This window comes from Carassius gibelio, chromosome B12 (genome assembly GCF_023724105.1).
Source record: "Carassius gibelio isolate Cgi1373 ecotype wild population from Czech Republic chromosome B12, carGib1.2-hapl.c, whole genome shotgun sequence".
In the NCBI taxonomy this organism is placed as follows: Eukaryota; Metazoa; Chordata; class Actinopteri; order Cypriniformes; family Cyprinidae; genus Carassius; species Carassius gibelio.
In genome coordinates, this window is record NC_068407.1 from 18212213 (window position 1) to 18239449 (window position 27237).

Below are 27237 nucleotides of genomic sequence, written 5' to 3' on the forward strand. Positions count from 1 at the left end.
ATTGGTGATAAATGAATATTTGAACTTGAGGCTTTTTTTTTTAGACGAGTAACGTTAGACAGACATGAATGTTTATTCAGAACGGTACTGAAAATAAGTAAATATTGTAGCTGATGCTAAATGTCTAGCAGGCTTGCTGGTGCTAACTTGAGGTAATTTTTATAAATAATGTCCAAATATTTTTATTCAACCACCTATATATATATATATATATATATATATAGATAGATAGATAGATAGATAGATAGATAGATAGATAGATAGATAGATAGATAGATAGATAGATAGATAGATAGATATAGATATATAGATTACATCTGGGGAGAAAAGAAAGGATGTGATGTTCAGAACATGGTAACTACAGTAATTATCAAAGAGGGGAAGAGATGCACCCCGTTTGGCCAGGGGTGTTCTTACACCGCAGACAAGGTTTGAGAAGGAAAAAAATCATTAAGAATAATTATAATAATTATAATTATATTTTCCTTAAGATGTTCTTCCTAACTTCAGGCCTTATTATCTTGTCATATATAACTGTGGTGTTCTGTAAAACCACAAACTTTAAAATACTTTTTTCTTACGGGTGAAGATCAGATTATCATCTCTGTTTTCTCTCAGGTACATCACAGTGGAAGCTTCACAGTTAACATTACTCTCATCAGTGTAGTCCATATCAACAACAAAAATATATCTTGACTCCATATAGTGGTTATTTTGGAAAAAAATCCCAGGTATTTTGAGCAGTAGGATTATAAAAAAAAAAAAAAGTGCTAATATAAAATTAAATTAGCCTATATAAAATTGCAAACATCTATCTTTCAGTACTTTTTTACTTAAGTACATACAAAATTGATTACTTTTGTACTTTCACTTGAGTAAAATTGAAAAAGGAGTACTTTTACTTTTACTGGAGTAATATTTTATTATTCGTATCTGTACTTTTACTCAAGTACTTGATTTGTGTACTTCGTCCACCACTGGGAGTGGTGTGAATAACGTGTGAATTACTGCATTGTGTTTATCAGCTGTTTGGACTTTCACTCTGATGGCAACCATTCACTGCAAGTGATGTAATGCTACATGTCTCCAATCTTCAGATGAAGAAACAAATAAATTGACTTGGATGGCCAGAAGATGAGTACATTTAATAAAAAATACTTTTTTATTTTATTTTGGGGGGACAACCGAACCATAAGTCATAAATACTGACTTTGTTTTGGCCTGCAGAAACACATTATCCATGGTGCGTTCTATTTGTATAGACAGTCCATTATGGGTTTTCTGTCCTCTTTGGAGCTTGACAGGCATGTGTGAAATGTTGAATGGATGAAAACTGCATGAAGATTATTCAAATATTCTCCCCATGATTTAAGAATGAGTATGATTTGAGTACTGACTTTGAACTAGTCTTATACTGTATATCCTATAAAGAGTTTGAACCATTCCTTTGTTCCTCAGAGAGAGTTAAGGGAAGAGCTACTGCTGAAAGATACCATGATGTCGGCATTGTTTGTTATTTTGCAGCTTTTCAATGGGACTTCAATGACAGAGATTTATTTTTAGGTCAACTCCCTCACTCTGATCCCCTGTAGTGGAACAGATTACTTCCATGGTTGTTATAATTGCCAGGGGATGAAACTTGTCTTTTCAACACCTCTCTCATCTGCTGAATCCGCAGTGCTCGGATCTCACTCCTGCCAGGATGTGACTCTCAAGTGCCCTCACACAAATTCCCGGAGACTGGACCCAGCTGAAAGAACTCACAGAAAATGATTCCTCTTTTCTACAGCTGCATTTTATTTTATTTTATTCCTGTGGTACAAATCTGAATTTTCAGCATCATTACTCCAGTCTCCAGTGTCACATGTTCCAAATCACAGTGATTTGGTGCTCAATTATTTTTATTATTATTATTATTATTATTATTATTATTATTATTATTATTATTATTATTATCAGTGTTGTTTATGCTGCTTAATATTTTTTGAGGGAACTCTAATTTTTCAGCATTCTTTGATAAGATAATCAATTTATTGCATTGTTGCTGTATAAAATAATTAATTTCTTCTTTTCTCTTTTTTTATAATAATAAGCAGCAAATCGGCATTTTAAAATGATTTCTGAAGGATCATGTGACTGTAGTAATTATGGTGAAATTTCAGCTTTGAATAACAGGAATAAATTACATTTTAAACTATATATAGAAATAGAAAACAAACAGGTATTTTAAATTTTAATAATATTTCACAATACTACTCTTTTTTATCAAATAAATTCAGCTTTGTTAAATATAAGAGACTTCTTTCAAAAACCAGTAATATTTTCTAACATGTGTGTGCGTGCATGTGCGTGTGTGTGTGTGAGAGAGAGAGAGAAAAAGAGTAAGAGTGTGTCTTGATGCTGTGCCAATATTGTATGCAAAACAATCACGCCAATAAATCTGAAATTCAAATGTAATTTTTCGCCTCACAGAGCTAAGAAAGAACAAGTGGTTTGACAGCAAATGGTAATTCTAATCTTAACCCAGCATATGTGCACTTCCACCTCCAAAACTCAGCCCTCAGGCTGCAGAGATTTTCAAATTCATCAGAGGTCCTTCAGTGTCTGTCTCAGTCCCCATCATCATATCAATAACCATGGAGCAAGTGTACGGATGAAAAGGTCAGGGTACTTGTATCATACTGGTTTCGACAAAGCAATAAGAAACTGTCAGGAGAGATAAGCATCTGCACAGTGCACCAGAAAAATGGGGAGAACCTTTTGAGGTATAATATATATATATATATATATATATATATATATATATATATATATATATATATATATATATATATATATATATATATATATATATATATATATATGATACATTGAATGGTACATATAATAAAACATTGTTTAACCAGAACTGGAACAACTTTGGATGGTAATGACTTTTACAGTCTTAAAGGGATAGTTCACCCCAAAATGTACTTTCTGTCACCATTACTCATCCTCATGTCATTCAAATAAGATATTTTTTTTGGTACACCAATGAACATATTTCACAATTCTCTATACTGTTGGACCTCAATGACTTTCACGTCAAGTCAAGTCTAATAAAATAAAATAAAAATTGCACTTTATTCAGTTCAGTCTAATAAAAGCATCAATGTTGAAAAGTTAATCGATTATAAAACAAATTGAGCTACAAGCAGCTCTACAGAAAGCAATATTATTCAGATAAATTCAGTTCAATGTTGATTGGATTCATTATTAACAACAGTGTCAATGTTGCAAATTCAGAGTAGAAAAAAAAAAGAGTAATTTCCCACCTCAATTCAGTAGAAATGTGTTCTCATCTGATAGTGTCAATCCAGCTGAATCAATAAAATTCATCTGAACTGCATGCTATATGGAGAAAAAAGTTAAACGCTGTAGATTTTCACTACATAATTATTGTGGCCAAAAGAATATATCATAACATATGTGTCAGGATATACACTGGAGACAGAGGTAGTTGAATTTTACACAGTTTTTATTATTTCAAGAGTTCATGAAAGGTGAGTAGGATAATTTCAGGTGCGGATTCTGTGCAGATCACTTAGAAAGCGGCAGAATGCAGGTTAGTTCGTCAATTCGCGAGAAGTCAAAGCCACATAATTCCGGAATACTAATACTTGTCTCTTTACTTTTACTTTTACTGCACAGAGAGTCTTAAGAGAACACAGGAGATATCGAAGCTCGTAGGGAATTCAGGTAACTGGGTTATCTCAGGAGTTCTGGAGCCAGTAGAACAAAGACACACAGGTTATCTTCTCAATGGTAAGTATACGTTACTTCTGGAGGTCTTCTGAAAGCGAGGTGAGTTGGGGACAAGATCGTGAGGTCGATTCCTTTTGGAGGCTTGACAGTGAACTGGTGCTGAGGTGAGTGCTTTATAGTGCCTTGCTGATGGTGATCAGGTGCGGGTGATTAATAATCAGGGGAGCGTGAGCATTGTGGATTGGCTGAGACCGGGTTTGCCTGGTCCTTGACACTACCCCCCCTCCAGGGTCTCCGACGTAGGGGGGGTCTGCCTCCGCGCAATCCTGAGCTGGTGGAAAGGAAGTCTCTTCAGGGCCTAATGGGAGATCGGGAGCCTCTTCTGGGCTTACCGCGAGATCAGGAGCCTCTTCTGGGCTTACCGGTAGATTGGAAGCCTCCTCGGCGCTTAACTGGGGTTCAGGAGCCACTTCTGGGCCCAACTGGGATTCAGGAGCCCTCCCTGGGCTTAACTGGGGTTCAGGAGCCACTTCTGGGCTTAGCTGGGGTTCAGGAGCCCATCCTGGGCATCTACTACCCTGAAAGACAGCGGAGACCAGGACAACTAGAGCCCCAGATACAGATCCCCTGAAAAGACCTTATCTCAGAGGACCACCAGGACAAAACCACAGGAAACTGATGATTCTTCTGCACAATCTGACTTTGCTGCAGCCTGGAATTGAACTTCTGGTTTCGTCTGGTCAGAGGAGAACTGGCCCCCCAACTGAGCCTGGTTTCTCCCAAGGTTTTTTTCTCCATTCTGTCACCGATGGAGTTTCGGTTCCTTGCCGCTGTCGCCTCTGGCATGCTTAGTTGGGGTCACTTCATCTACAGCGATATCATTGACTTGATTGCAAATAAATCCACAGACACTATTTAACTGAACAGAGATGACATCACTGAATTCAATGATGAACTGCCTTTAACTATCATTTTGCATTATTGACACACTGTTTTCCTAATGAATGTTGTTCAGTTGCTTTGATATATAAATAAAGGTGACTTGACTTGACTTGACGGGAGACTAGGAGCCCATCCTGGGCTTAACAGGAGATCTATTGGGCGAAGATCTGTGGACGGGACCGCAGGCTCTTGATACATTTGTTGGTCGCTGTCAGAGTCGTCTATAGGTTCCCCAAACACTTCTCTAAAATGGCAAATGAAATTCTGAAAGGAAGAGGTGACCGCAGTCTCCTGAAACCACAACGCTTCGGCCCATCTCAACGCAGCCCCGGATAATTGCAGGATACTGAACAAGATTTTTGATCTTTCTGTAGGGTATTGATGTGCGTGTTGTTCCAGGACGAGAGACTGAGTTTGCAATCTACACCCGCATGGAAGCGTTGTTTGCGTAAGCGCCGTCTTTGGGTTGTGCTGAATTTATAGCGGTTTGCGTCAAGCTTTCTGTCGGGATACACACTGGAGGCAGAGGTAGGTGAATTCAACACAGTGTTTATTATTTCAAGAATGCATGAAAGGTGAGCAGAACATGATTTCCGGTGGGGACACTGTGCAGATCACTAGTGAGCGGTGCAGGTGAGTCCGTCAATAGACGAGAAGACAAAGCCACACACTCACAGAATACTAATACTTGTCTCTTTTTCCTTTTACAGGAGAGGCCACTGCCCAGAGAGTCTTAAGAGAACACAGGAGATATCGAAGCTCATAGGGAATTCAGGTAACTGGGTTATCTCAGGAGTCCTGGAGCCAGTAGAACAAAGACACACAGGTTATCTTCTCAAAGGTACGTTACTTCTGGAGGTCTTCTGAAAGCGAGGTGAGTATGGGACAAGATCGTGAGGTCGATTCCTTTTGGAGGCTTGACGGTGAACTAGTGCTGAGGTGAGTGCTCTATAGTGCCTTGCTGATGGTGATCAGGTGCGGGTGATTAATACTCAGGAGAGCGTGAGCATTGTGGATTGGCTGAGACCGGGCTTGCCTGGTCCCTGACAATATGATAATATATTGTGTGTGTGTGTGTGTGTGTTTGCTCTTGTTTTTGTGACATATCAGGACACAACTCTGTATAATGACATGGGTATGACACAGGTATTACAAGGAGAGGGTGACTTATGAGGACATAACCCATGTCCCCATTTTTCAAAACGCTTATAAACCATACAGAATGAGTTTTTTTGAGAAAGTGAAAATGCACAAAGTTTCCTGTGAGGGTTAGGTGTAGGGTTGGTGAAGGGCGATAGAATATACAGTTTCTACAATATAAAATCCATTACGCCTTTGGGATATCCCCACTTTCACAAAAACAAACATTTGTGTGTGGCCCATGAATCACACTATTGCATACGCTTAATAGAGACTAAAATGTGAACCATTTTAAACTAACTTGCCGTATAGTGTCAGTCAAGAAATTATTTTATTTTATGGTATTTTATACATTGATCAAGGCTATATCAATTAGCGTTGCATTATAAATATACAATCGCTCGAAGTTGATAAGCGCGTTCGACTTGAAGCAGCGCTGCACAGAAGGATCATTGTATGACATTAAAGTAAACAGATCCAATGCATTCAAATCGCTCTCATGGTACTTTTATGTCATATAAGTGATCATTCTGTGCAGCGCTGCTTCAAGTCAAACGCCCCTAATATAACTGCTCTCACTCTCATAACTGCATATAAAATATTGATACGAGCCATGACTGTTTCCTACACATACAGGTTCTTTTTCAGAAACAGGAGAGCTGGACGTCTGGTCACCCTAGTGTGTGTGTGTGGGGGACACAAATATCTATAATGACATGGGTATTACAATGTAAACATGGATTATGTGGACACTTCCTGTGCCCTCGTAATTCAAATGGCTTAAAAAAAATACTAAACAGTGTTTAATTGAAGTTTTAAACATGCATTTTTTCCATGATGTATAGAGGTAGTGTATGGGGATAGAATATACAGTTTGTACAGTATAGAAAACGGTTACGTCTATGGAGAGTCCCCGTAAACTACGTATGCGTGTGTGTGCCACGCATCAGTGAGGTCAAAACAAGAGTGTAAATCACTCACTGCTTCATTAGTCCATCTTTTAACGGTCCTTAAAACAGGTTTAGCTGATTTCATTTTCTGCCTGTAGGTCGGTATAAGATGAACCAAACAGTGCTTGGAGAGCCCTAAACCATATGTGCATGCAAATGCATCCTTTATTGCTATGTAACAGTGATCCAATATATCACAGTCTCTGGTGGGACTTGAATTTTGGCAGTTCACAGGAGCGATTTGATTTGTTATAATATCCAAGAATTATTAAAACAGAGTCTGGGTACCTTTGCTCCATTTCAGTTATTTGTTCGGCCAGATGTTGCATCGCTTACGCACACGTCCAGACGCATGTACACATTGACGAGAATGAAAGAGGAAAACTCCCGCGTTGAGTAGAAAGGTTTAGAGTTTATGATGAGTGCCTCTAAGTTAGGACAGCATACCTTTTTCAGCGTTGCTGCATCTTAACAACTTTTGTTGATGTAGAAAGACAATCCATCACCTCTCTGCTCTAAACAGCTGGAAGCAGAGCAGACTGAGCATGTTGTCCGGGCGAGCGTGATTTCACCAAGTACAACATGTTCTTGGATCTACATCCTTGTTGATCCTGGAACAACACTCCAATCAACCAATCAGAATTGAGATGTAACTTTTCAGGAAATATCTGTTTTAGGCTTACAACCACAGTTAGGTGCTTCTACACTCTTGTTAATCGACTATCATTTCCCACTGATTTTAGGAATAAATTATGGGTAAGGTTAGGTTTAGGAGTAGGGATTGGGTAAAGTTTATATTTTTGGACAATAATGTTGATCCAGGATCATCAGAAGATGTTGATCCAGGAACAAGTCTTACTTGGCAAAATGCTTCACTCAGCCAGGTTTTAGTGAAGCACAGTTTGAAAAGTCCTTATTGCGTGAGAGGAAAAATGTAAACTCCAAAAAATTGCACGTTCTGAGCTTCAATAGGGCATCAGTTTCCCTCTTCTGCATCTGACCACGCTTATGAACACCACCACTGTACCTCCGAATAGAATGTCCAACAAAATATCCGAACAATCAAAAACCAGAAAAATATTGTCTGGGATGTGTTGCTTAAGGCCATCTCTAGTAAAACGTATAGAAAAATAACAAAACACAGAACCAACAAAAACATCAGAAGAATTCCGAAGCTCAGCATCATGGCTGCCATTTTGTCAGGGTTTGGCAAGGGAGGACCAAGATGCAGAATTAATGTGGAGAACGGAGTTGATTAACAAGAATGAGAACAAACAGATGAGGAAGGAAGACAGTCCACACAATAGGGGAGGGCACATGGCAGGAGAACAGGCTGGTCAGGGATGGGGGTAGCTCCAGACTCTGTGGCAAAAGGAGACTCAAGGAACCACAGGCTTGGCCCTGGGGACAGTAACTCTTGAAGCACCAAAGCTGTTGTCATGTCAGAAGAAACAGCAACCAGGGAGGACTCGGGAAGCAGGGCAGGAACTAACACAACAGATATATAAGACAATACAACAGGAGAGACAAGAGATCGATCAAAAGTAAAAGCTTTTGAAACCATGACAAGGGAGAGAAAATAAAACTGAGTAATAAAATGCACCAGAAATAATTAACTGGAACTTATGAAAACAAGAGGATAACAATAGGAAAAAGCTAGGAATAGATACCTAGAACTAATATGTATAATAAAAACATGTAACCTTGCTGAAAACTAGAAAGAAAAAAAGTTAAAGAACTAAAATAAAGAACTAAACCACAAAGACTGGAACTACACTAGACTAAACAAGGGAACAAATAAAAACCAGCGTAACAAGAGATAAACTAGACTAGATGCTAGGGGTGGACGGATCAATCTAAATATTGATAGTATCGATGCCAACATTGGTATTGGTATTGGATCGATAAAATTGTAATTGAATCGATATTTTAATTTAAATATCTCTCATCTACTACATTCATTATATTTTGCTCGTGTCTTCTACCTCTACAATCCTGATAAAACGCTGCTTTCACATCCTGGCCCGCTGCTACTCCTCCCCCTCCTGCTGCTCTGCTGTGATTCGTTGTTGTGTCGTCAGCTGACTCACTGACACAACACTCCGAGGAGCAGCGAACAGAGTGAGCGAAGCTGATAGCACATTCAGAAGGGGGGCTCAGGGAATGAAGTTATATTTGTTCTTTGTTTGTTCTTCAGTAATAATTGTGTGCACGTTATTTCATTTGCTTTTAAAACCAGAAAAAAGGGCGAGATTTTTTTCCTTTAATTAATTTATTTTATTTTATAAGGATGTAAAGAATTCATTCTACAGTGCCAAATAACTAATAATTTTGTGGACTTCAATACATTAATAAAAAATATTGCCTAAATGATCATTCATTTACCTCAGAAATAATGACATAGACCTACTGCACTCCCCTACACAAACGTTTTTATGTTTTGTTTGTTTGTTTTTTAAGTAAAAAGTATCGTATTGGTATCGGTATCAGCTGACCCTATCAGCTGAATACTGACCCTATATGTATTTGGTATCGAATCGATACCAAATTTTGCAGTATCGCCCACTACTAATAGATGCAATACACTGAATAGCAACTAGCAAGAATGCACACAAGACAAACAAAAAACAAACCAGCAAAGACCAGAGGGAAATTAGCACAATATAAAGGGAAAAGAGCACACAAGGATCAGGTGAACACAATTGCACAAACAAGGAGTAAATAAGGGGGCGTGGTGATTGAAAATATGGAGGCAGGATGAGAGGACCACATGACCAATACAAACAAAGACACAGCCATGTGCTCAGGCATAAAATGAACAAAGACAGGACAGACAAGACTGTCAGGGCAGGATCCTGACAGATAATGTTATTAAATGTTTAGATATCATGATTATCGTCAATAAAAGTATATTGTAAAACCTCTATGATGGCATATTGAATTTAACAGATGAAAACAAGGCTGTGAGGAATTGCAGTTTTTGCAATGGCATGCACTGTATAGGCTTAAGATCACGTAATTAACTTAAAAATTTGCATACTGATTTTTTTTATTTATTATTCTTGAAATGTTTTGTTAGCTTGAACAGTTGTTAACCAACAGTGCAAACTATTTAACATACTGTATTACTGTTTTTTTTTTTTTTTTTTTTAAATGCAAATTAAAAATTAAATATGTCAGTCGCATTTAGAACTTCTATTAGTCAAATTTGTTCTACAAGTTTCCTAAATGTGGTCTTTGGAATGTAGAAACTTCTTTGCATGAGCTTGTTTAAATGTGTATGTAACACTCAAAACTATGTATTGTTGTTGCTTTACTCTGACAAATTGCTTTTATTTGGTTTGGTTGCGTCACTGCTTCAGTTGCATATCTAGTCAAAGAAGAAAATGGAAGATGCTAATAAAAAACAACAGTGGACTAAGGTGGATAAGCAATAGGTACATGCATGGGTTATTATTTTACCACAAATCATAACAAAGTTTATAATTATCAATAGCATATAGAAGTTGAAAAGGCATATTACAAACCAACCAAGAGCTGCCCAGTTATCCCTATGAAAGCCACCCTTTGAAATATAACTCAAAGCATTTTGAGTTATTAATTCATATAAAATGCACTAGCTGCAGTACTATATGCAGATATAGCAGGCCATCAAATAGATTTAAAAAAAACATTAAAAGTGCCTGTTATCTTCCATTATGGCTCTCGTCTTATTACCTTTCCTATCAGCACACATATTTGAAGGTGTAGTTAACCTGAATTAAAATCAGATAAGGGTGAACTAATGTTATTTCCATGCAGATATGTGATTTGAGAGAACTGTAGTTAACTCCCAGCTGATCTCGCAACGATCACATCTGTAATTGAGTCTCCTTATGCTTATGAAGAAGGAGTTAAATGGCTTGGTTAGCATTCCAGTGGGAAATGCTTATATTAGCTACAGTACACTGTGTCTGTTTACAAAAGCAACCTGCTAGAGAGGACTCTATGAACAGCTCACCAAAAAAAATGAAAATTAACGTCCATCACTGATCATCTTTCCCTGTGATATAGCTTTAATCATTGGTGGTGTCTTTAAACTTTACACACAAGAACCTGGTGATAGGTGCAGTTGAAGGCAGTTTAATATTTGAAAGCTCCAGCAGAAGGAATAATAAAGCTGCTTTTCTAGTTTTCCCCTAGTGGCAGTTGCACTGAACTTTCCAACAGGTTGTGAAGCTGCTGTTACAATCCACTTATTAACCTGGTAAATTTCACCTTACTACCATATGAATGAATAATGAATGTATTAATATACACACACAAAACAAATGTTTTTCATCCAATATGTTTCAAAGAAAAGCATTGAAGATTTATTTATTCATTCATTCATTCATACATTCATTCATTTGGCTAATCAGCATAAATAATATTTCTACAGTTAATAAATAATTATTTCAGACATATTTATTAATAACTGCCCATTTTACAGATATGTGACCCTAACGCACAAAACCAGTCTTAAGTCACTAGGGTATATGTTTAGCAATAGCCAAAAAAATAAATAAATAAATAAATAAAATAAAAAACACTGTATGGGTTACAATTATCGATTTTTCTTTAATGCAAAAAAATTAAAAAATTTAAAAAAATCATTAGGATATTAAGTAAAGATCATGTAACAAGAATGTATTTTGTAAATTTCCTACCGTATATATAAATGAAAACTAAATATCAGAAAAACTGAAACTTAAAACTGGTTTTGTGGTCCAATATTAAAGGTTTAGTGCAAACATTGTTAATTCTCACTTCATGCTCATGGTTTTGATTTAAATCTAACATTACATCTTGTCTAGCAGTGGTCTACCTACACAAGTTTTAATATTTTGATTCTCCCAAAGCTCAGGTCCGATCAGAAAATTCTGCATTGATCAGAACTCCAAGCAGCTCCCATACTACTCTCCACTGAAAATGAAGAATTTCCTCTCTATCATTTGTTGGAAATGGTGAAAGGCTTAAAAATCTGCATTGTATGGCTTTAGAGGACTACTAATATAACTCATAACTCACATGAATGACTTTTATTGTGCTTTATTGTGCCTATTTGGAGTCTGGCAGCATGAAGACATTCTGCCCAACATCTCATTTAATGTTTTATGGAAGGAAAATAATACTGGGTCAGAGTTTTAAGGTGCTCTAATTTGTTCAAATTATGAGGTCCCTCTGACATTTTGCTGACTTACTTCCTGCTACACTTTTTTCAGCTATAGAAAACCATTTCTTTTTTTTTCTTATTTGTACTATATCAGGAAGAAGTTTAAAATAAGGCCAGTTTTCACTAAAATAGTAATTTTGAAACATTGCTAGCTTCAGAGCAACATCAGAACTAAATATATGCAGCTCATAAAGTGCATATTAAACATATTAAACTAAATGATTTTATTTAGAAGAAAAACATCTTTTGTAACTGCATCGATTCTCTCCTCCCAGTGTATAAAGTGTCAGCGAAGGTCAACCTGAGGAGCACAAGCCATGAAGAAGTACACCACTAATGATGCAAGACAAACTGGACACTCTCAATGGAATTCATAAGCGCTGCCTGTTTAATTCAGAAAACAGTTACATAACACAATATGGAGAAAAACACACACTTCAGTTAAATAGAGTTGTGTGAAGCATTACGGTGGGATCTTGAGTGTGTGTGTGTTACTCTTTTTGTAGGCGGATGCTGACAGAGCTTGAGTAAAGAAAGCCCAATTTGCACATGGACCAAAGAGAAATCAATAGCACTCTGTAAAAGAAGCATTTTAAGACTCAATAGCTCTCAGGCTTTTTGCTGTGCTGCTTTCTCTGTCGCTATCTGTGGAAGTGTTTTCAATATATCTTAGACTATATGTCTCTTCATAGCCACATTTGCATTTAAAGAGGCAAAGAGTTGTGTGAATCACTGAATGAATCACTGGTCTCCACTCTGATTGGCTGAACCTGATAAAATCAGAAATAAAGCACTTATCCACCCCATTTCCTTCAGCTAGTATAGGCGCTTTTCTTCACAAGGGGGCGCTCTTTCACTCACCATGCCATTTTGCTTGCTAAATCTGAATCGTGATTAAAATTGCAAATAGAAATATCAAAGCTTTTGGTCTTCAGTTCACATTTAGTGAACTTCACAGACTCCAGTTAATGCTGTATTCACATGAAATTCAGGTCAGACTCTATGAGTGCACATCAGAGTTTGTCGTGAGACCACAGGGACCATGGGACCACTTGTCCATATCAAAGTCAAACAAACAAGTCGGAAGGCAGCAAACACTGGGCCTTGACAACAAGACATCAGCAGTAGCATGTTTACTTAGTCAATAGCTGGTGTAGAAAGAAAAGTAAGAACAATCTAGGTGATAAAAACTAAAAAAAAAAAAAAAGACAAATTTGGGTGATTTTCTTCTTCTTCCAGACTTTTTTCAGACTCTCCAAGGCTCAAGGTTACTAATGGTTTTGTTACTAAAATGTAAAGGCAGCTAAAGGCTACATAAGGTTGAAGTGCTGAGGCCCACCGATACAATTTAGTGAATATGTTATTTGGTTGGCCTGTATCTGTATTTGGCTGAAAACAAAAGATCTGAAAAAGAAATCTATTCATATTTGTGACAAAAAAAAAGAGCAGTGTTCTGTAGCATGATCTCTGGCTCAGGAGTCTCCCTGCTGCGGGCGAACCGTGATCGCTGTTCCTGGTCAAAGGGCTGGCCTACAGCGAGAGGCAGAGATAGAGCTGGTTAACATTTAACCACGCCAGTTTGTAAAGCAGCCCCAAGACAGTGAACCTTTGGAGTTTGATATGATGTGATTACAGAATCACCCCAGTGACACGTTGCCAAATTCAGCAGAATGAGGGTCTAAGTCTTCCGGGTGGTGATCTCTGAAATTGCTCAGGTAAGTTGCTTCTTAAATACCAAATTATGATATATAAGGAGCCTTGTCAGGTATAGTGGCAAGAAAAAGGCTGTGGCAGTTTTGAAAAAATGCTTTGCTCATACGTACAGCTCTGTTGCCTGCATTTACACACATTAATTTAACTAATTATTTAAGCTTAATTTTAGCAAAGATATTTCGATTTTAAGATTCAACAACACAAACTCTATTATGATAGTGTTTATCAGTGTTTACAATGCAGAAACGAATCATTTCATGTTGATTTAAACATGAAATATATTGACTATATATGCAACATGTGAATTTCAGTATAGTTGTGAGAAGGTCAGCTGTAACATAAACCCAGAGCTAATCACTGTTTCAATATGGTACTTCTCCAACATACAGTATTTGTTAAACATGGCATACTGAACCTCACAGATGGTGTTTAACAGCAACACTGTGTACATGTGTGATTGGGGTGGGGGGTAAAGTGCATATGATATTGTTTTTGATTTATGGTCTTAAATACAGTGGCAGGCAGCAAACGTTACATGCAATTGAATCGCAATTACAAATATGATATTCCCTGCACTTGTGCTACCATTTCAGTCCAGCAGAATGGCCTTCAGAACATGTTTATTTAGCTTCAGTCAACATGGGCTGAAAAGCAGCCATAGATCCAGGCATGATAAGCGCACATCTAGTTATCTTGTTTATGCAAACGGTAACCAGGCTGTCCAGAAGAGAGCAGTGGATGGACTGCAGACTAATGGAGACCTTTCCGTATACTGTCTTAAAACGCTCTCTTTAATGGATTCCTAATGTTCTGCCATCTCTCTTAAATCCCTGACGTTTGAGCTTCAAGAAAATCAACATTTGTGACCCTTCCTAAAGAGTTTTGATCTCATGCACTGGATTGAATTGAATTAAAGGCAGATTTGCCAACTGCAAAAGTGTGCAGTAATAGCATCTTGCTCGGTGAGTCATCTGTGACAAGTCCTTTCAGTCTAGATAAACTCACTGTGCTTTGCACAAGCTACTGAATTTGCAGAGGCGAACACATTAACGCTGTCATTGCTGTTGAGATGCATTGTAAAATTAATAAAAAGAAAACTACAAAAAATTCCAAAGAGCACACAGACTCCCAGGGGCATCTTGCACCTTTTTTAAGGTTGCACCAATAGTAGTCCTTAGTTACTCGATGCAGTAGGCAAGATATATATATATATATATATATATATATATATATATATATATATATATATATATATATATGTGTATATATATATATGCGCGCCAAATAAAGGCCAGCTTGTGTCCATCTTTTTTGAGCCAGAGACAATGATCATTGTACCATGGTATCAACGTTGCTGTCATGATTACATGCAGATACAGGCGAGCTTTTGAAAATGACTTATCACCTTTGACCCCTGTTTTGCACTCACACTCCTCTGTTGTCTTCAACATCTCTCTTTGATCAATTGAAGCTGAAAAAGACAGACAGATAGAAACTTCACTGATGATTTTAAAGACCCGTGGCCATGTGATTCAATCACGCTTGATAGCACTTTCATCTCAGAAGAAAGAACAATCACAAGGGAGATCTTGTTAATATTAGATTGAGGTAAATGGGGACTTTTGCTTAATTTTTGCTTCAAACTCCTGCTTGCCCCTCTTTTTTTCTCCTCGGAAAAAGACATAGCAATCTTGTGTCTCCAACGAGTCTCCAAAGGGAGCTCAACAAGTGTGCTCAGATTTGCTCAGTCTGCAAAATCATAGATTTTAATGTGAATTTAGTATCAACAAATGACAAAAAAAGGATAATAATTATCAGAGCTGCTATTTACATACTTAGTTCAATAGTTTAGTTTTATTTATCCAAAGAAATCTCCCAAAAAATACTAGATTATAGATATTTTGTCTTCTAAGCCACTATAATATATATATATATATATATATATATATATATATATATATATATATATATATATATATATATATATATATATATATATGATGACAGAATCTACATTTGTGTATGAAGAATCACTTTAGTCTCCTTTGCTCTGAGCTATATATAGATCACTCTTCTGGTGTTATAATATAATTATGCTTTTATATTTTCTATATTACGATTGAGAGAAACAACCTGAAAAGAAAAAGTGTGAAATAAGGGTGGGACACAAATGTCCTCCGGTCGAAATGTATGTGACTCAATGATTGTCTGCTAGTTTGATTTGCTCTCTTCAGTTAATAATTACACCGCGGTCCTTGACCTGGAGGTGGGGGAAATGTTTTTCCCCCACTTTTTTGCCAACGCTGTCCAGCAGATAAAAAGCCAATATATACCCAAAGCTTTCTCATGCAGTTCAAACAGACTTTGATCAGACACACTGATTAAATTAAGATGACAGATGCCTACATTAAGACCAAATAATCATGTTTCTCCTCATCTAGGATTAGATCTTTGTGATAAATTATATAAATTAAGTAAAATAGCTCTTTTCTAATGGACTAGTGTTGTTCTAAAGAGCATTGTTAGGACATATGAATTTCTTACCTTTGAACCAGTCTGTGAGAAACATGTCTTGGCTTCTTATCATGTTCAGATTTAAAGTTGGAGTGTACTATCTTGGCCTGTAATTTATGTGTGTTTGAACTTTGGTTTAATTTCAGTGAGCACCCCTAATTTTGCTGATTTATTGCTGATAATCACTCACAATGGAAACCAATCAAAAATGCGGGGATGGACTGACTGGCATGCAGAAAGAGACTGCGCTGCGTGATCTGATCCAGCGCACAGGATATCAAATACACCAGGTAATAGTTACCACAGCCTCAGGTAACCGGACAGGTGCCACTGGGGCATTATGGAATACGAACACTTGCTTAATTTGACTCTTACTTTAGACAGAAATTTGGTGCCGCTGGACCATAAGATCCATTTCTTTGATGTTTTCATTACTGGAGATACATCTGTGTGGTTGTCTTCAGCGGTTTTTAGTTTGTAATATACTGGCACCATCATGTGGTGAAAATGGAAAAACTCCTACCTTTCCGTCTATGAAAAAAACAGCATACGTCTATGGATCAGTACAATGACGTGTCCATTCCTGAGGTCTACTGTATTGTAGTAGCATATGCATTTAGGGTTTTACTTAGTCCACATCTCAATGTGCACGTTAATTTGTGATATATTAGAGAGTCATCACAGATGTTTTCTCCTTAGGAAAATGGCCAGAGGAGGTATGGTGGTCCACCTCCTGGCTGGGAAGGCCCACCTCCAGAGAGAGGTAGTGAGATTTTTGTGGGAAAGCTTCCTCGAGACCTCTTTGAGGATGAACTGGTGCCGCTCTGCGAAAAAGTAAGGGGGAAGTGGATTTAAAATAAATCTGTTCCCAGAACAACAACAACAACAAAAATGTATTTGCTTTGAAATTTCAGTATTTTTTTTTTTTTACTGTATTTTTTTACTCTGGGACATAAACAGTCTTCCATAGATATTTCAGTGTGGAGTAGCCTTAAAATTGTTACACTTACCTGTCTTTGCAGTTTGGCAAAATTTATGAGGTACGGATGATGATGGACTTCAATGGCAACAATAGAGGCTATGCATTTGTTACCTTCTCCACAAAACAAGAGGCTAAGAATGCCATGAAACAGCTCAACAACTATGAAATCCGGTGAGTCCTTGCTCAAACTAGACTCTTGTAGACAAAGCAAAACCGAAAAAAACTGATGGAAAATTCTCACATATCTTCACACAGGAATGGAAGACTTCTTGGTGTGTGTGCAAGTGTAGACAACTGTCGTCTGTTTGTGGGCGGTATTCCAAAGACCAAAAAGAGAGAAGAGATCCTGGTGGAGATGAAGAAGGTGACGGATGGTGTCATGGATGTCATAGTTTATCCAAGTGCTGCTGACAAGACCAAGAACCGAGGGTTTGCTTTTGTCGAGTATGAGAGCCATAGAGCTGCTGCCATGGCCAGGAGAAAACTTCTGCCAGGTAACATCCAATACAACAAATAATTTCAGCTACATCACATTATATACTATACCAATGGTCTTATCTAAAACCACTCACAGTCTCCTTCAAATGTACCGACATTTTTAAAAGCAATCAAAAATCAGTTTCCAGAGCCAGACAAGATTTTATTGATTTCCCACATGCTGAACTCATCTTGAGTTCAAAGATATTTAGTTCATTGCCCAAAGAAGATGAGTGAGAGATAAAAGACGAGCCACTGACATCTCTTTCCAGGGAGAATTCAGCTGTGGGGTCATCCTATTGCAGTAGACTGGGCTGAACCTGAAGTAGAGGTGGACGAGGACACCATGGCCACAGTGAAGATCCTCTATGTTCGCAATCTGATGTTGCCCACCACAGAGGAGACCATAGAGAAAGAGTTTAACAGCATCAAACCTGGTGAGCTGACAAAAGGTCTCTTTAATATTCTGGTCTCTGGATATGCCTCAGGTCACTCAGTGAAACCTGAGGCAAAAAACAGTGAAAGTTTTTTCTTCTTAGAAAAGTAATTGCGCAACAAGTCACATAATTAGAAGTATCATCCATGTTCACAGAACAGAAAAAAGTCTGGATGGGTTTTGCACCAAAGTTTACTTATAGGAATTGATATTTTGAAGAATTTTTTTTTTTTTTTAAACAACATTGGACCCCACTTATTTTCACAGTATGGAATACTCTGAAAAAATACTCTGTTTCTCCGTCTGAACTCTTAAGTAAATCATTTCATTGTTTTATAGGATTTTATTGAATTATTTACAGTGTTTACTAATTGACAGGTGCTGTCGAAAGGGTGAAGAAAATCCGAGATTATGCTTTTGTTCATTTCTCTCAAAGAGAGGATGCCATCAATGCCATGAACGCACTGAATGGAAAAGTAAGACGGCGTACAATCTAATTAAAACTCACTTGAATCATTCTGAAATTACGCTGTATAAAAAAACTCTGATTTTCCTTCCAGGTCATTGATGGCTCTCCCATTGAGGTCACACTAGCCAAGCCTGTGGATAAGGACAGTTATGTTCGGTACACCCGAGGCACAGGGGGTCGTGGCGGGACTGTGCTCCAAGAAAACTATGCTTACACCGTAGGCCAGATGTACGACCCTTCAGCAGCCTACCTAGGAGCACCAATATTCTACGCCCCCCACGCTTACGCAGCCATCCCTAATCAGTTCCGCTTCCCCAGTACCAAAGGGCACATAAGTACCAGGGGACTGGTGCACTCTCCCTCTGTGAGAGGTGGGTAATCTGATTCACTTGTTCCAGAAATGGATATTTAAGGGTGTGACAATCATCTTCAAAGAAATCTCAATCAAGCTTGTGAAGTACAGTATCTGCTAAAATTTTTGTTGTTCTTACTGACTATATGAAATTGCTCTGATTATTGATGACCAAAAGATCCACTTCATATAATTAAGTATAAGAAAAAAATCAATGCAGACTTGGCCAGTCTACAGTTATTAAAGTCAACATGAAACACTTTTAACATATTTACATTCATAATGTGACAATTCTGTGAAGAAAAAAAAAGACTCGAGGGGGCGGGATCAGCCTCTTATCTCTCTTCCACTTTTCTTCCTCTTAGTTCTGATCTATCCTATTGTAATAAAGGTGAAAATTCTTAAAAGAAAAGAGGCCAGTGGCTGAAATTATTTTAAAGAGGGTTTTGCGATGTTAGCTGAAAAGGAACATTGTTTAAGAGTGAATTATTGTATTAAAAACAAATAATAAAAACCACTTTTGGAATAACATGCACTGATGAATGGTGCACAAACAGGGGCACAATTAATTAAATCGAAAACATTCTTATTTCATGTTGACTTTAATAGACTACAAATTACTTATGTAAAGGTATTTAATTATTGTTTTATAATGGCAATTCAACCATATGCTTCAGCCATTTCTTCATTTGCATGTGACCTTGAACACAATGTATTTTGCTATATTGTTCTTGAAAGTTTGCTTGTCCTATTTACAATTTGATTTTTTTATCCATGCCTGCATATTACAGTCCAGTAAAAATATTTTAATATTCTGATGGGGTCCAAAAATCAAGTCTATCAAATGTATAAAAGAAATGATCTTGCATGAATCAGAGATGCAGCATCTGTAATGTGCTGGCTTGGAATGTATCTACATAATGATCAGTTTCTCTAAGCATTGATTGAAACCCAGGTGATTTCTGGTGATTTGATTCGACTTAATGCCTTCTTGCATTCCTAGAAATTTACATGAATGTACCTGTAGGGGCAGCGGGCGTACGTGGTTTGGGCGGGCGAGGATATCTCGCCTATGCAGGCATGGGTCGTGGCTGTGCCACGTACCAACTCAAGACAGACAAACGCCCCGATGACAAACTCTATGACCTTCTTCCTGGCATGGAGCTCACGCCCATGAACCCAGTCACTCTGAAGCCCCAAGGCATCAAACACGCCCCACAGGTACACTCATAGCCTCACTGAAAAGATCACTTGTGCATTTTAAAAGGAGGAATCTTTCAAAGAAACATTTTTCCAGGGATGATCTTGCCTGTTTTTGCAGATCTTGGAGGATATTTGCCAAAAGAATAACTGGGGACAACCGGTTTACCAGCTTCACTCTGCTATAGGACCAGATCAGAGGCAACTGTTCCTTTACAAAGTCACCATCCCTGCTCTGGCTACTCAATATCCAAATATGTATGTGGCAACTTCAACCTCGACAATACACACATCATCACAAAGCAAGAACACTCGCATTAACTGTGTCACAAAACCTAGAGAGCTGCCTAGATCAGTCATTCCCGACCACATTCCAGGAGGAACCAATAACACTGCAAACTTTGCATGTTTCTTTAGTTAGACACTCCCATTTCATGTCTCTACAAATGCAATTTCTTTTCAACTTTTTATGTCATTTCCAGGAAGAAATTAGTATTATAGTGGTTTAATATATTTGCTTTGCTATCAGCAAAGCTCTCTCTGTTTTGCTGTAGATCTTTAAACCTTTATGCTGCCTCAGAAGTCTGTACCTTCATGCACAAACGCTGCCTGCAGAGTCAGTTGCCTAAGATTTCGGACGTGGCTTATGCGTTTTATGTGTATTTGCATTGCTTTGACCATTCTCTGTAGATCTCAACATCTTGCATGTCACGATTGGTCTGCATTTACTTTTAAAGGCATCCATCTACATTTAAAACTTTGGGAATGTATTACTAACACATTGTATTTTAACACAATATAATATCTGCTAAACGTTAGGGGTGTCAAACTCAGAGTATAGCTTCAACCTTAAAGGGATAGTTCACCCAAAAATGAAAATTCTGTCATTAATTACCCAACCTCATGTCATTCCAAACCCATAATAATCTTAATTGTTCATCTTCAGAACACAAATTAAGATATATTTTTGATGGAATCTGAGAGCTCTCTGACCCTCTTCTCCATTTTGGAGAGTACCCCAGAACGTAATCAGCATTGTTTAATAACTCTAATACTTAATAGATCTAATACGACTAATAATTGCAGAATAAATAATGTTATTATTGTTTTCTTTACGTAAAAACCCCTGATGTCACTATTTTACAGATGTCCTTCCTATGTTTCTGTGCATTGATAGTATTAATATCATTGCTGTCTATGGAGGATCAGAGAGCTCTCAGATTCCATCAAAAATATCTTAATTTGTGTTCCGAAGATGAATGAAGGACTTAAGGGTTTGGAATGACATGATTAATAACATACTTTTCATTTTTGAGTTAATTAACCCTTTAAATAAACGCACCTGATCCAGCTAATCAAATCCTTCAGGTTTATTTGAAAACTAAAGGTATGTGTGTTGGAGCAGGGTTGGAACATTTGAGTTTGAGTCCCTAGCTATAGATAATAATATAAAAGGTATATACAGTAAGTAGTTGTGATTGCCAGTCATGCCGTTAGAAATATGAGAATATGAGAAAGTAGAAATACGTGGACAGTCGGCGTGGATACAGTCCGTGCATTACACAAGAATAACCAATAACAGTCAGAGCTCAAATCTGTTATTTAAGAGGTTTCTTAGTTAGCACGGTGTCTGTGTAGACAGGTTCCAATGTAGCCATCAGAAATTTAATCAGCTAACAATGTTTTGGGACACAGCAATAAATTAGAACTTTTCAATCAGAGACGACATGTACCAATGCATGGTAGACACTGCACTTCCCAGCTTCGGTGAATGTAAACATAACATAACTCACCCCCTCACCTCTATTTTTAATACATGAATCTATTTTTAGAAATCTATACATTTTTCAACACAATATTTTACCTCTGATGTTCTCTGTATGTCCGTTCAGACATCCGTTTACCCCCGCCAAGCTCTGTGCATCAATGGATGAGGCGAAGCTCCACGCGGCCGAACACACGCTGCAGATCCTCGGTGTTCAGACAGAGGGCGCTGACGCTTCCGCTGCTGCGGCCGTCGCTGCTGCATTCCCAGGTATGTGAGGTCTGTAAGACTGCTCCTTTTATTTCACTTCTGTTATTATTCCAATTCTGTTATTATGGAGTAAACACATACCTGAACAATTATTTTAGTCAGTTAATTACTCTGTAATATGACTGTGGCATAAAGATATGTTTTAAACCTGAAATTCCCTGAAAAGAGAAAAAATAATACAACTATAATAATTATAATAGTAAATTATAATAAAAATTCAATTTCTCAGGGCTTCTGCAGTTTTTATGAAGGCAAATGTATGAATGTTTAAGAACTTTTAAAAACTAATAATAAAAAAAAAAAAAAACATTAAGACCCGCAGAAACCCTGGTATTTATAGAAATATAGATTCTCTGTTTCTACTCTGGATTAATTATCAAAACCCATTCGTTTTTATTTCTTTATTCATGTCTTTTAAATTAAGTGGTCTTGTTATCTGATGCCCACATATGTGCATTCTAAGGTTAAGGAAACTATTTAAAAAATAAATAAATAACGCATACAGGTTTTCAACAGTTTTTTTGACCCGAATCCATTCCTTTTATTTTCACAGGTTATGCAATTGCCAGCACCACTGCTACCCAGCTGAAACAGGCTGTTTCTCTGGGTCAGGACCTCACTGCCTATGCAACCTACGAGGGTTATCCTGCCTTTGCTGTGGCAACCCGTGGGGATGCATATGGAGTCTTTTAAAAGCTTTAACTAACAGTCTCTGTAATGTCAATGTTCATCTGTTCCATGTATTCTGTCATGTCTATAGATTAGTAGTGATGGTATATATAGAGTTGTGATAACGTTATTTCTTCCCAGGTATTTTGAGCATTTTTGCGACATTGAAGAATATGAGTCATCTTTTGACTTAACTCAGGAAGAGGGTCGTCTGAAGGCTGCCAACAACTCAATCCCAAACGTTTCTAAAAATGTCACATTCTATGTTTTATTGCTGTTTTTAAGGCTTAAATTCCCTCGATTTGAACATTACTTGTGTCATAAATTGTGGTCATCCAGAATGTTCACCCTTTTATATTTATATATATATATATATATATATATATATATATATATATATATATATATATATATATATATCGAAATTCAGGCTGGACCATTGTTCAATGCTGCCTGCTGCCTTTGAACGATTTCCTTTAACAATGAATCATTACAATTGGATGTAATTTCGAAGCACATATGCCTAGTAATATTCCATTGTGCTAAGTTTCATCCAGACATTTACTTTAGTAAGCTTTGGTATTGTATTTAAAGTGGTTTGTTTTTGTGTTGGTTTTCTTTCAGTATTCATGTTAACACCTAAGTACAGAGAGTTTCAACAGATGAAACCCATTCATACTCTTTTGTATGTATCTGCATGTTTTAGGATCATTTTAGATATGGTTGACACTTTGTATCTGGTTCGTTTATTAGTAGTTTTGCTATATTTTATGAGATAGTTGCAGGCTTGATACTATTTTCCCACTTGATACATTTTCTAAGTGGAGAATGGAAGAGCATTGTTTAAAAACACATGGACACATTTTTGTTAAATATGGAGATGCCTTAAAGGTGACAGTATTAAAGTTTGTGTAGCACTTAGAACTTATTTTTATACCTGACTTCGAACTCTGTTTGGAGGAACTTTGTTATTCGATCATAGAGTTTTTGAGATTATTTATTGCCTAAGTGATCGGCATCAGATCTGGAGGGAGAATTGGAAGGGCATCATCAGGACAATAAAAAAAGCTGAGATCTTCATAGTGCTACAAAGAAAGAGAATTGTGAAAATATAATTCTAATAAATCAACTAACCATTAATAAATCAAATTTACTTCTTGACAAGTGTCCCGACTTTTTTTTTTTTTTTGCACATTTTAAAAGATCATGAAACCCTAAAACACATTTTTGAAATAATAAGCATATGTAGAGGTTGCACATTCTGTAGTTCCCCTTCAGGAACTGGAGCTGCATTGAGATGCTTTGGGAACACCTTTAGCGTGACCACACTCTGAATCACATGTTTAATGAGTCCAATGAATGGGGAGACGCCACAGATGGGCTGACGTAGCGATGGGAACGCTATAAAAGCACGTGCAGTGGAAACAGTGGGAGCTTCTGTCATTCAGTGAAGTGCTCTGTGTGTGTGTGTTTTATTTACCATTGTCTCCTACAACTTAAGAATGCCAAGTCAAACACTAAGACATATAAGGGCGGTGATAAAGGCAAACACCAGTTTAAGCTGTGTGTTCCTCCCTGCCTTTGATACATAACGGGTGGGGATACACACTGCCTTTGTGTTGTTTGCCTTGGAGCGGAACATGCTGAGTCAGCTCTCAATGGGACTGACTGTCCGCACTGTGAGCGCCTCTCGCTGCAGACACACTCTTCGAGGAGGGAGCCCTAGGCAGCGTTCCTCACAGCTCAGGCCCCGCTGCTGCAGAGGCAGAGAGGCAGCGACAGTCTTGGGGATCGCAAATGGATCTGGATATATATCTGGATCTGGATATATACACACACACACACTCATTTAAAAAAAAAAAAAAAAAAATTCAATGTAATTAAAAAATATTTAGGTTACTCCTGTGATGCAAAGCTGAAATTTCAGAAGACATTTCTTTAGTTTTCAGTGTGTTACATTCTGTGTTTGATTACATGATAGTGTTAGTTGTTACGTACTGCTGTGTGCTATTTCTCTGTCTCTCCATGTGTTACTGCTGCTCAACCAGGTGCAGAGGAGAGAAAGGTGATCACTCGCACCTGCTGCTTATTTCTGTTCAGAGACGGCAAGCTCAAAAGCTGTTCAACATGCCTCCCACACTGAAGCTCGATTTCCAGCAGGGATGGACTGGGACTAAAAAAGGCCCTGGACTTTGACTAGGCCCGGCCCAAAGCAATCGGCGTGCGTAAACTCGACAACAACAACAATAACTCCTGGCATGAGTGTCACAAGACTTTAATTGTGGCTCAAGATACCATACCATCCAAATGATAGCAATAGCACAGATGTTGACTAGATGTTGAGCTGGAGTGGGTGTCTTTCTCTGGTTTAAGCTCAACCTGAATAAACAACGATGGAATGGATTTATTTTATTTTTTGTTAAACAGGTTTTATTCCAAGATAGCATGGAATAGTTTATATAATATGCTGTTATAACAGCATATTATACAATCTATTCCATCATGTCTTAAAATGAATATATTACTTAATAATCTTAATTTATGCAGTAATTAATTAATCTTACTGCACATAATAATACCACATCTAAATGAAAATAAACCATTACAAATGTAACTTCTGTATTCAAAATCTTCAAAGTTTGTAAGCATATTAGCTACTGCATGTGACATTTTACATTTAAAATGTTGAAGTTTAGCTGTTTTAACTACTGTAATCATTAAAAATGTAGCAACCTGAATATCACTTCCTAACATCATCCCTAGCAAGTACCTCTCTTTCTCCTCTCATGTTCCATGCATGGATCTGGATCTGCCTGTGGAACCCGCTCATCTTTCTGTTCCTCATCATCACAGGTGGTATGTTGCTTCATAGCTGTCTGGCTCACTTCTTCACTGCTGCTAATATTTAACTGCGAGGTGATGCTGCTGGAAAATATTTCTATATATTTCAGTTAGTTTGGGACATTTAGCGGCTTCAGTATCTAAATTCCGCTTTTTTTCTCTCTCTCTCTCGCCTTCTCAGCCCCACCCTTTTCTTTCCGTCCTGGAGTACCGGCCGTTCTGTGATTCTCCAGATCCCAGATCACACAGATGGCCAGTCCGCCCCTGATTTCCAGAGTGCTGTACCTCTCGCCTGCCCTGTGTTGCTCTTATTGTTGTGTCGGAGATTGACATTGTGTAAAACGTACTCAAAATATAGCTTATTGTAATTTATAAATTTATTTTATTAAAAAGTTTTTATTAAAAATCCCAAGAATCATAATAGTAAAATGTGTGGCACATGCTGATTTTAAATCACAATAAAATGGCATATAAACACTGCAGTATTGGAAATAAATTATATGTAAACCCAGTCACTAACAAGTGAAAATATGCCAGAAATGATCATAAGGAGAAAATCTTTTATTATATATGCGATCTCTTTGTACTAATTTTAAGTCTCTCCGATTTTTTAAAATCTATATTTTATCTAGAAATTTGATTTAATCATTCCAAAAAAAAAAAAAAAAAAAAGGTCAATTGGATTGGTGTACATACTGAACATACTGAAATCAAATAATAACTAGAATTAAAAGTTAGTGAACTAACTTTGATGGTGGCTTGGCCGTCTTGGCCATGGGGCAAAAGAGCCACAGTACTTGTGTGCTCAACATTCTTGAGTTGCCCTGCTGCAAAAAAATAAAAATAATAATACCATAAAAAATACACCTGCAACAGTCTTTTTCCATGGTCCCTTGCTGTTTTCTTTTTTTAATAAGAACAGCTAAGACAGGGTTGTCTAGCTGAATGCGAAATAAGTCATGCAAAAACCATAATCTCTTAATACCATTCAATTTGATCTTATTTTAACAATACTGACAGCATATTTAAGTTATCACACATTACTGAAAAATTAAAGAAGGGACACTATATATAGTATACTTCGGTGAGTCAAGAGCTAAACAAAAAGTCCTGTTTCATTACAAAATACTGTAACATTTATAAACTTTATACTATCACCACAACATTTTAATTAATATTTATTAAAAAAAATTATATTTCATAAAACTGAAACTTAAATATATTATTTTTATAGGCTATACAAAACAAAAGAAAAAAGACTAAATAATAAGGCTGAATAAGCTGATCTAGCATGTTAAATGGTGGTTGCCTGTCTATGAATGGTACTTCACATGTATTTAACACCTAAAATACACGTTAAATACGCGCTGATTTTTCACGAGTAAACAACACGTGTTGTCTACGCGTGAAATACACGTATTTAACGTGTTGTTGACGCGTTAAAATTCATGTGTATTTGACCCTCTTGGCCTTCCACATTAGATGAAGGGAGACGTGAAAAAAGGACATCGCGTTGTTTTGATATGGATTACTTTATCACAGAATATTTGTTCGGCAGCACTAGTTTAGTTTAAAAGTA

The 27237-nt window shown here is 37.2% G+C and overlaps 1 protein-coding gene across 4 annotated transcripts; it reads left to right on the forward strand.

Moving 5' to 3' along the window:
* Window positions 1-13532: 13532 nt before the first annotated feature.
* a1cf (apobec1 complementation factor) lies at window positions 13533-23981 on the forward strand. Of its 4 annotated transcripts, XR_008156201.1 has the most exons (13): window positions 13533-13685; window positions 16344-16487; window positions 16897-17031; window positions 17220-17350; window positions 17435-17673; window positions 17929-18093; window positions 18471-18568; window positions 18653-18932; window positions 19917-20134; window positions 20235-20371; window positions 22006-22148; window positions 22702-22937; window positions 22968-23981. XR_008156201.1 is itself a non-coding variant. In XM_052570537.1 (12 exons), exons 2-12 carry the CDS (start codon window positions 16389-16391, stop codon window positions 22839-22841), a joined length of 1785 nt encoding a protein of 594 aa, XP_052426497.1. In that variant the 5' UTR covers window positions 13533-13685; window positions 16344-16388; the 3' UTR covers window positions 22842-23981. The 4 variants fall into 4 exon arrangements, 3 of the variants coding, with proteins under 3 accessions (XP_052426497.1, XP_052426498.1, XP_052426499.1); XM_052570537.1 differs by having other exon boundaries at window positions 22702-23981; XM_052570538.1 differs by having other exon boundaries at window positions 19941-20134; window positions 22702-23981.
* Window positions 23982-27237: the final 3256 nt, after the last annotated feature.

What these genes read in the sequence shown, in the direction of transcription:
- a1cf (XM_052570537.1), top strand. Translation starts at nt 16,389, where the DNA reads ATGGAAACCAATCAAAAATGCGGGGATGGACTGACTGGCATGCAGAAA. An exon ending in TGAACGCACTGAATGGAAAA is followed by an intron (nt 18,569 to 18,652) that starts GTAAGACGGCGT and finishes TTTTCCTTCCAG; the next exon opens with GTCATTGATGGCTCTCCCAT. An exon ending in GCTACTCAATATCCAAATAT is followed by an intron (nt 20,372 to 22,005) that starts GTATGTGGCAAC and finishes ATGTCCGTTCAG; the next exon opens with ACATCCGTTTACCCCCGCCA.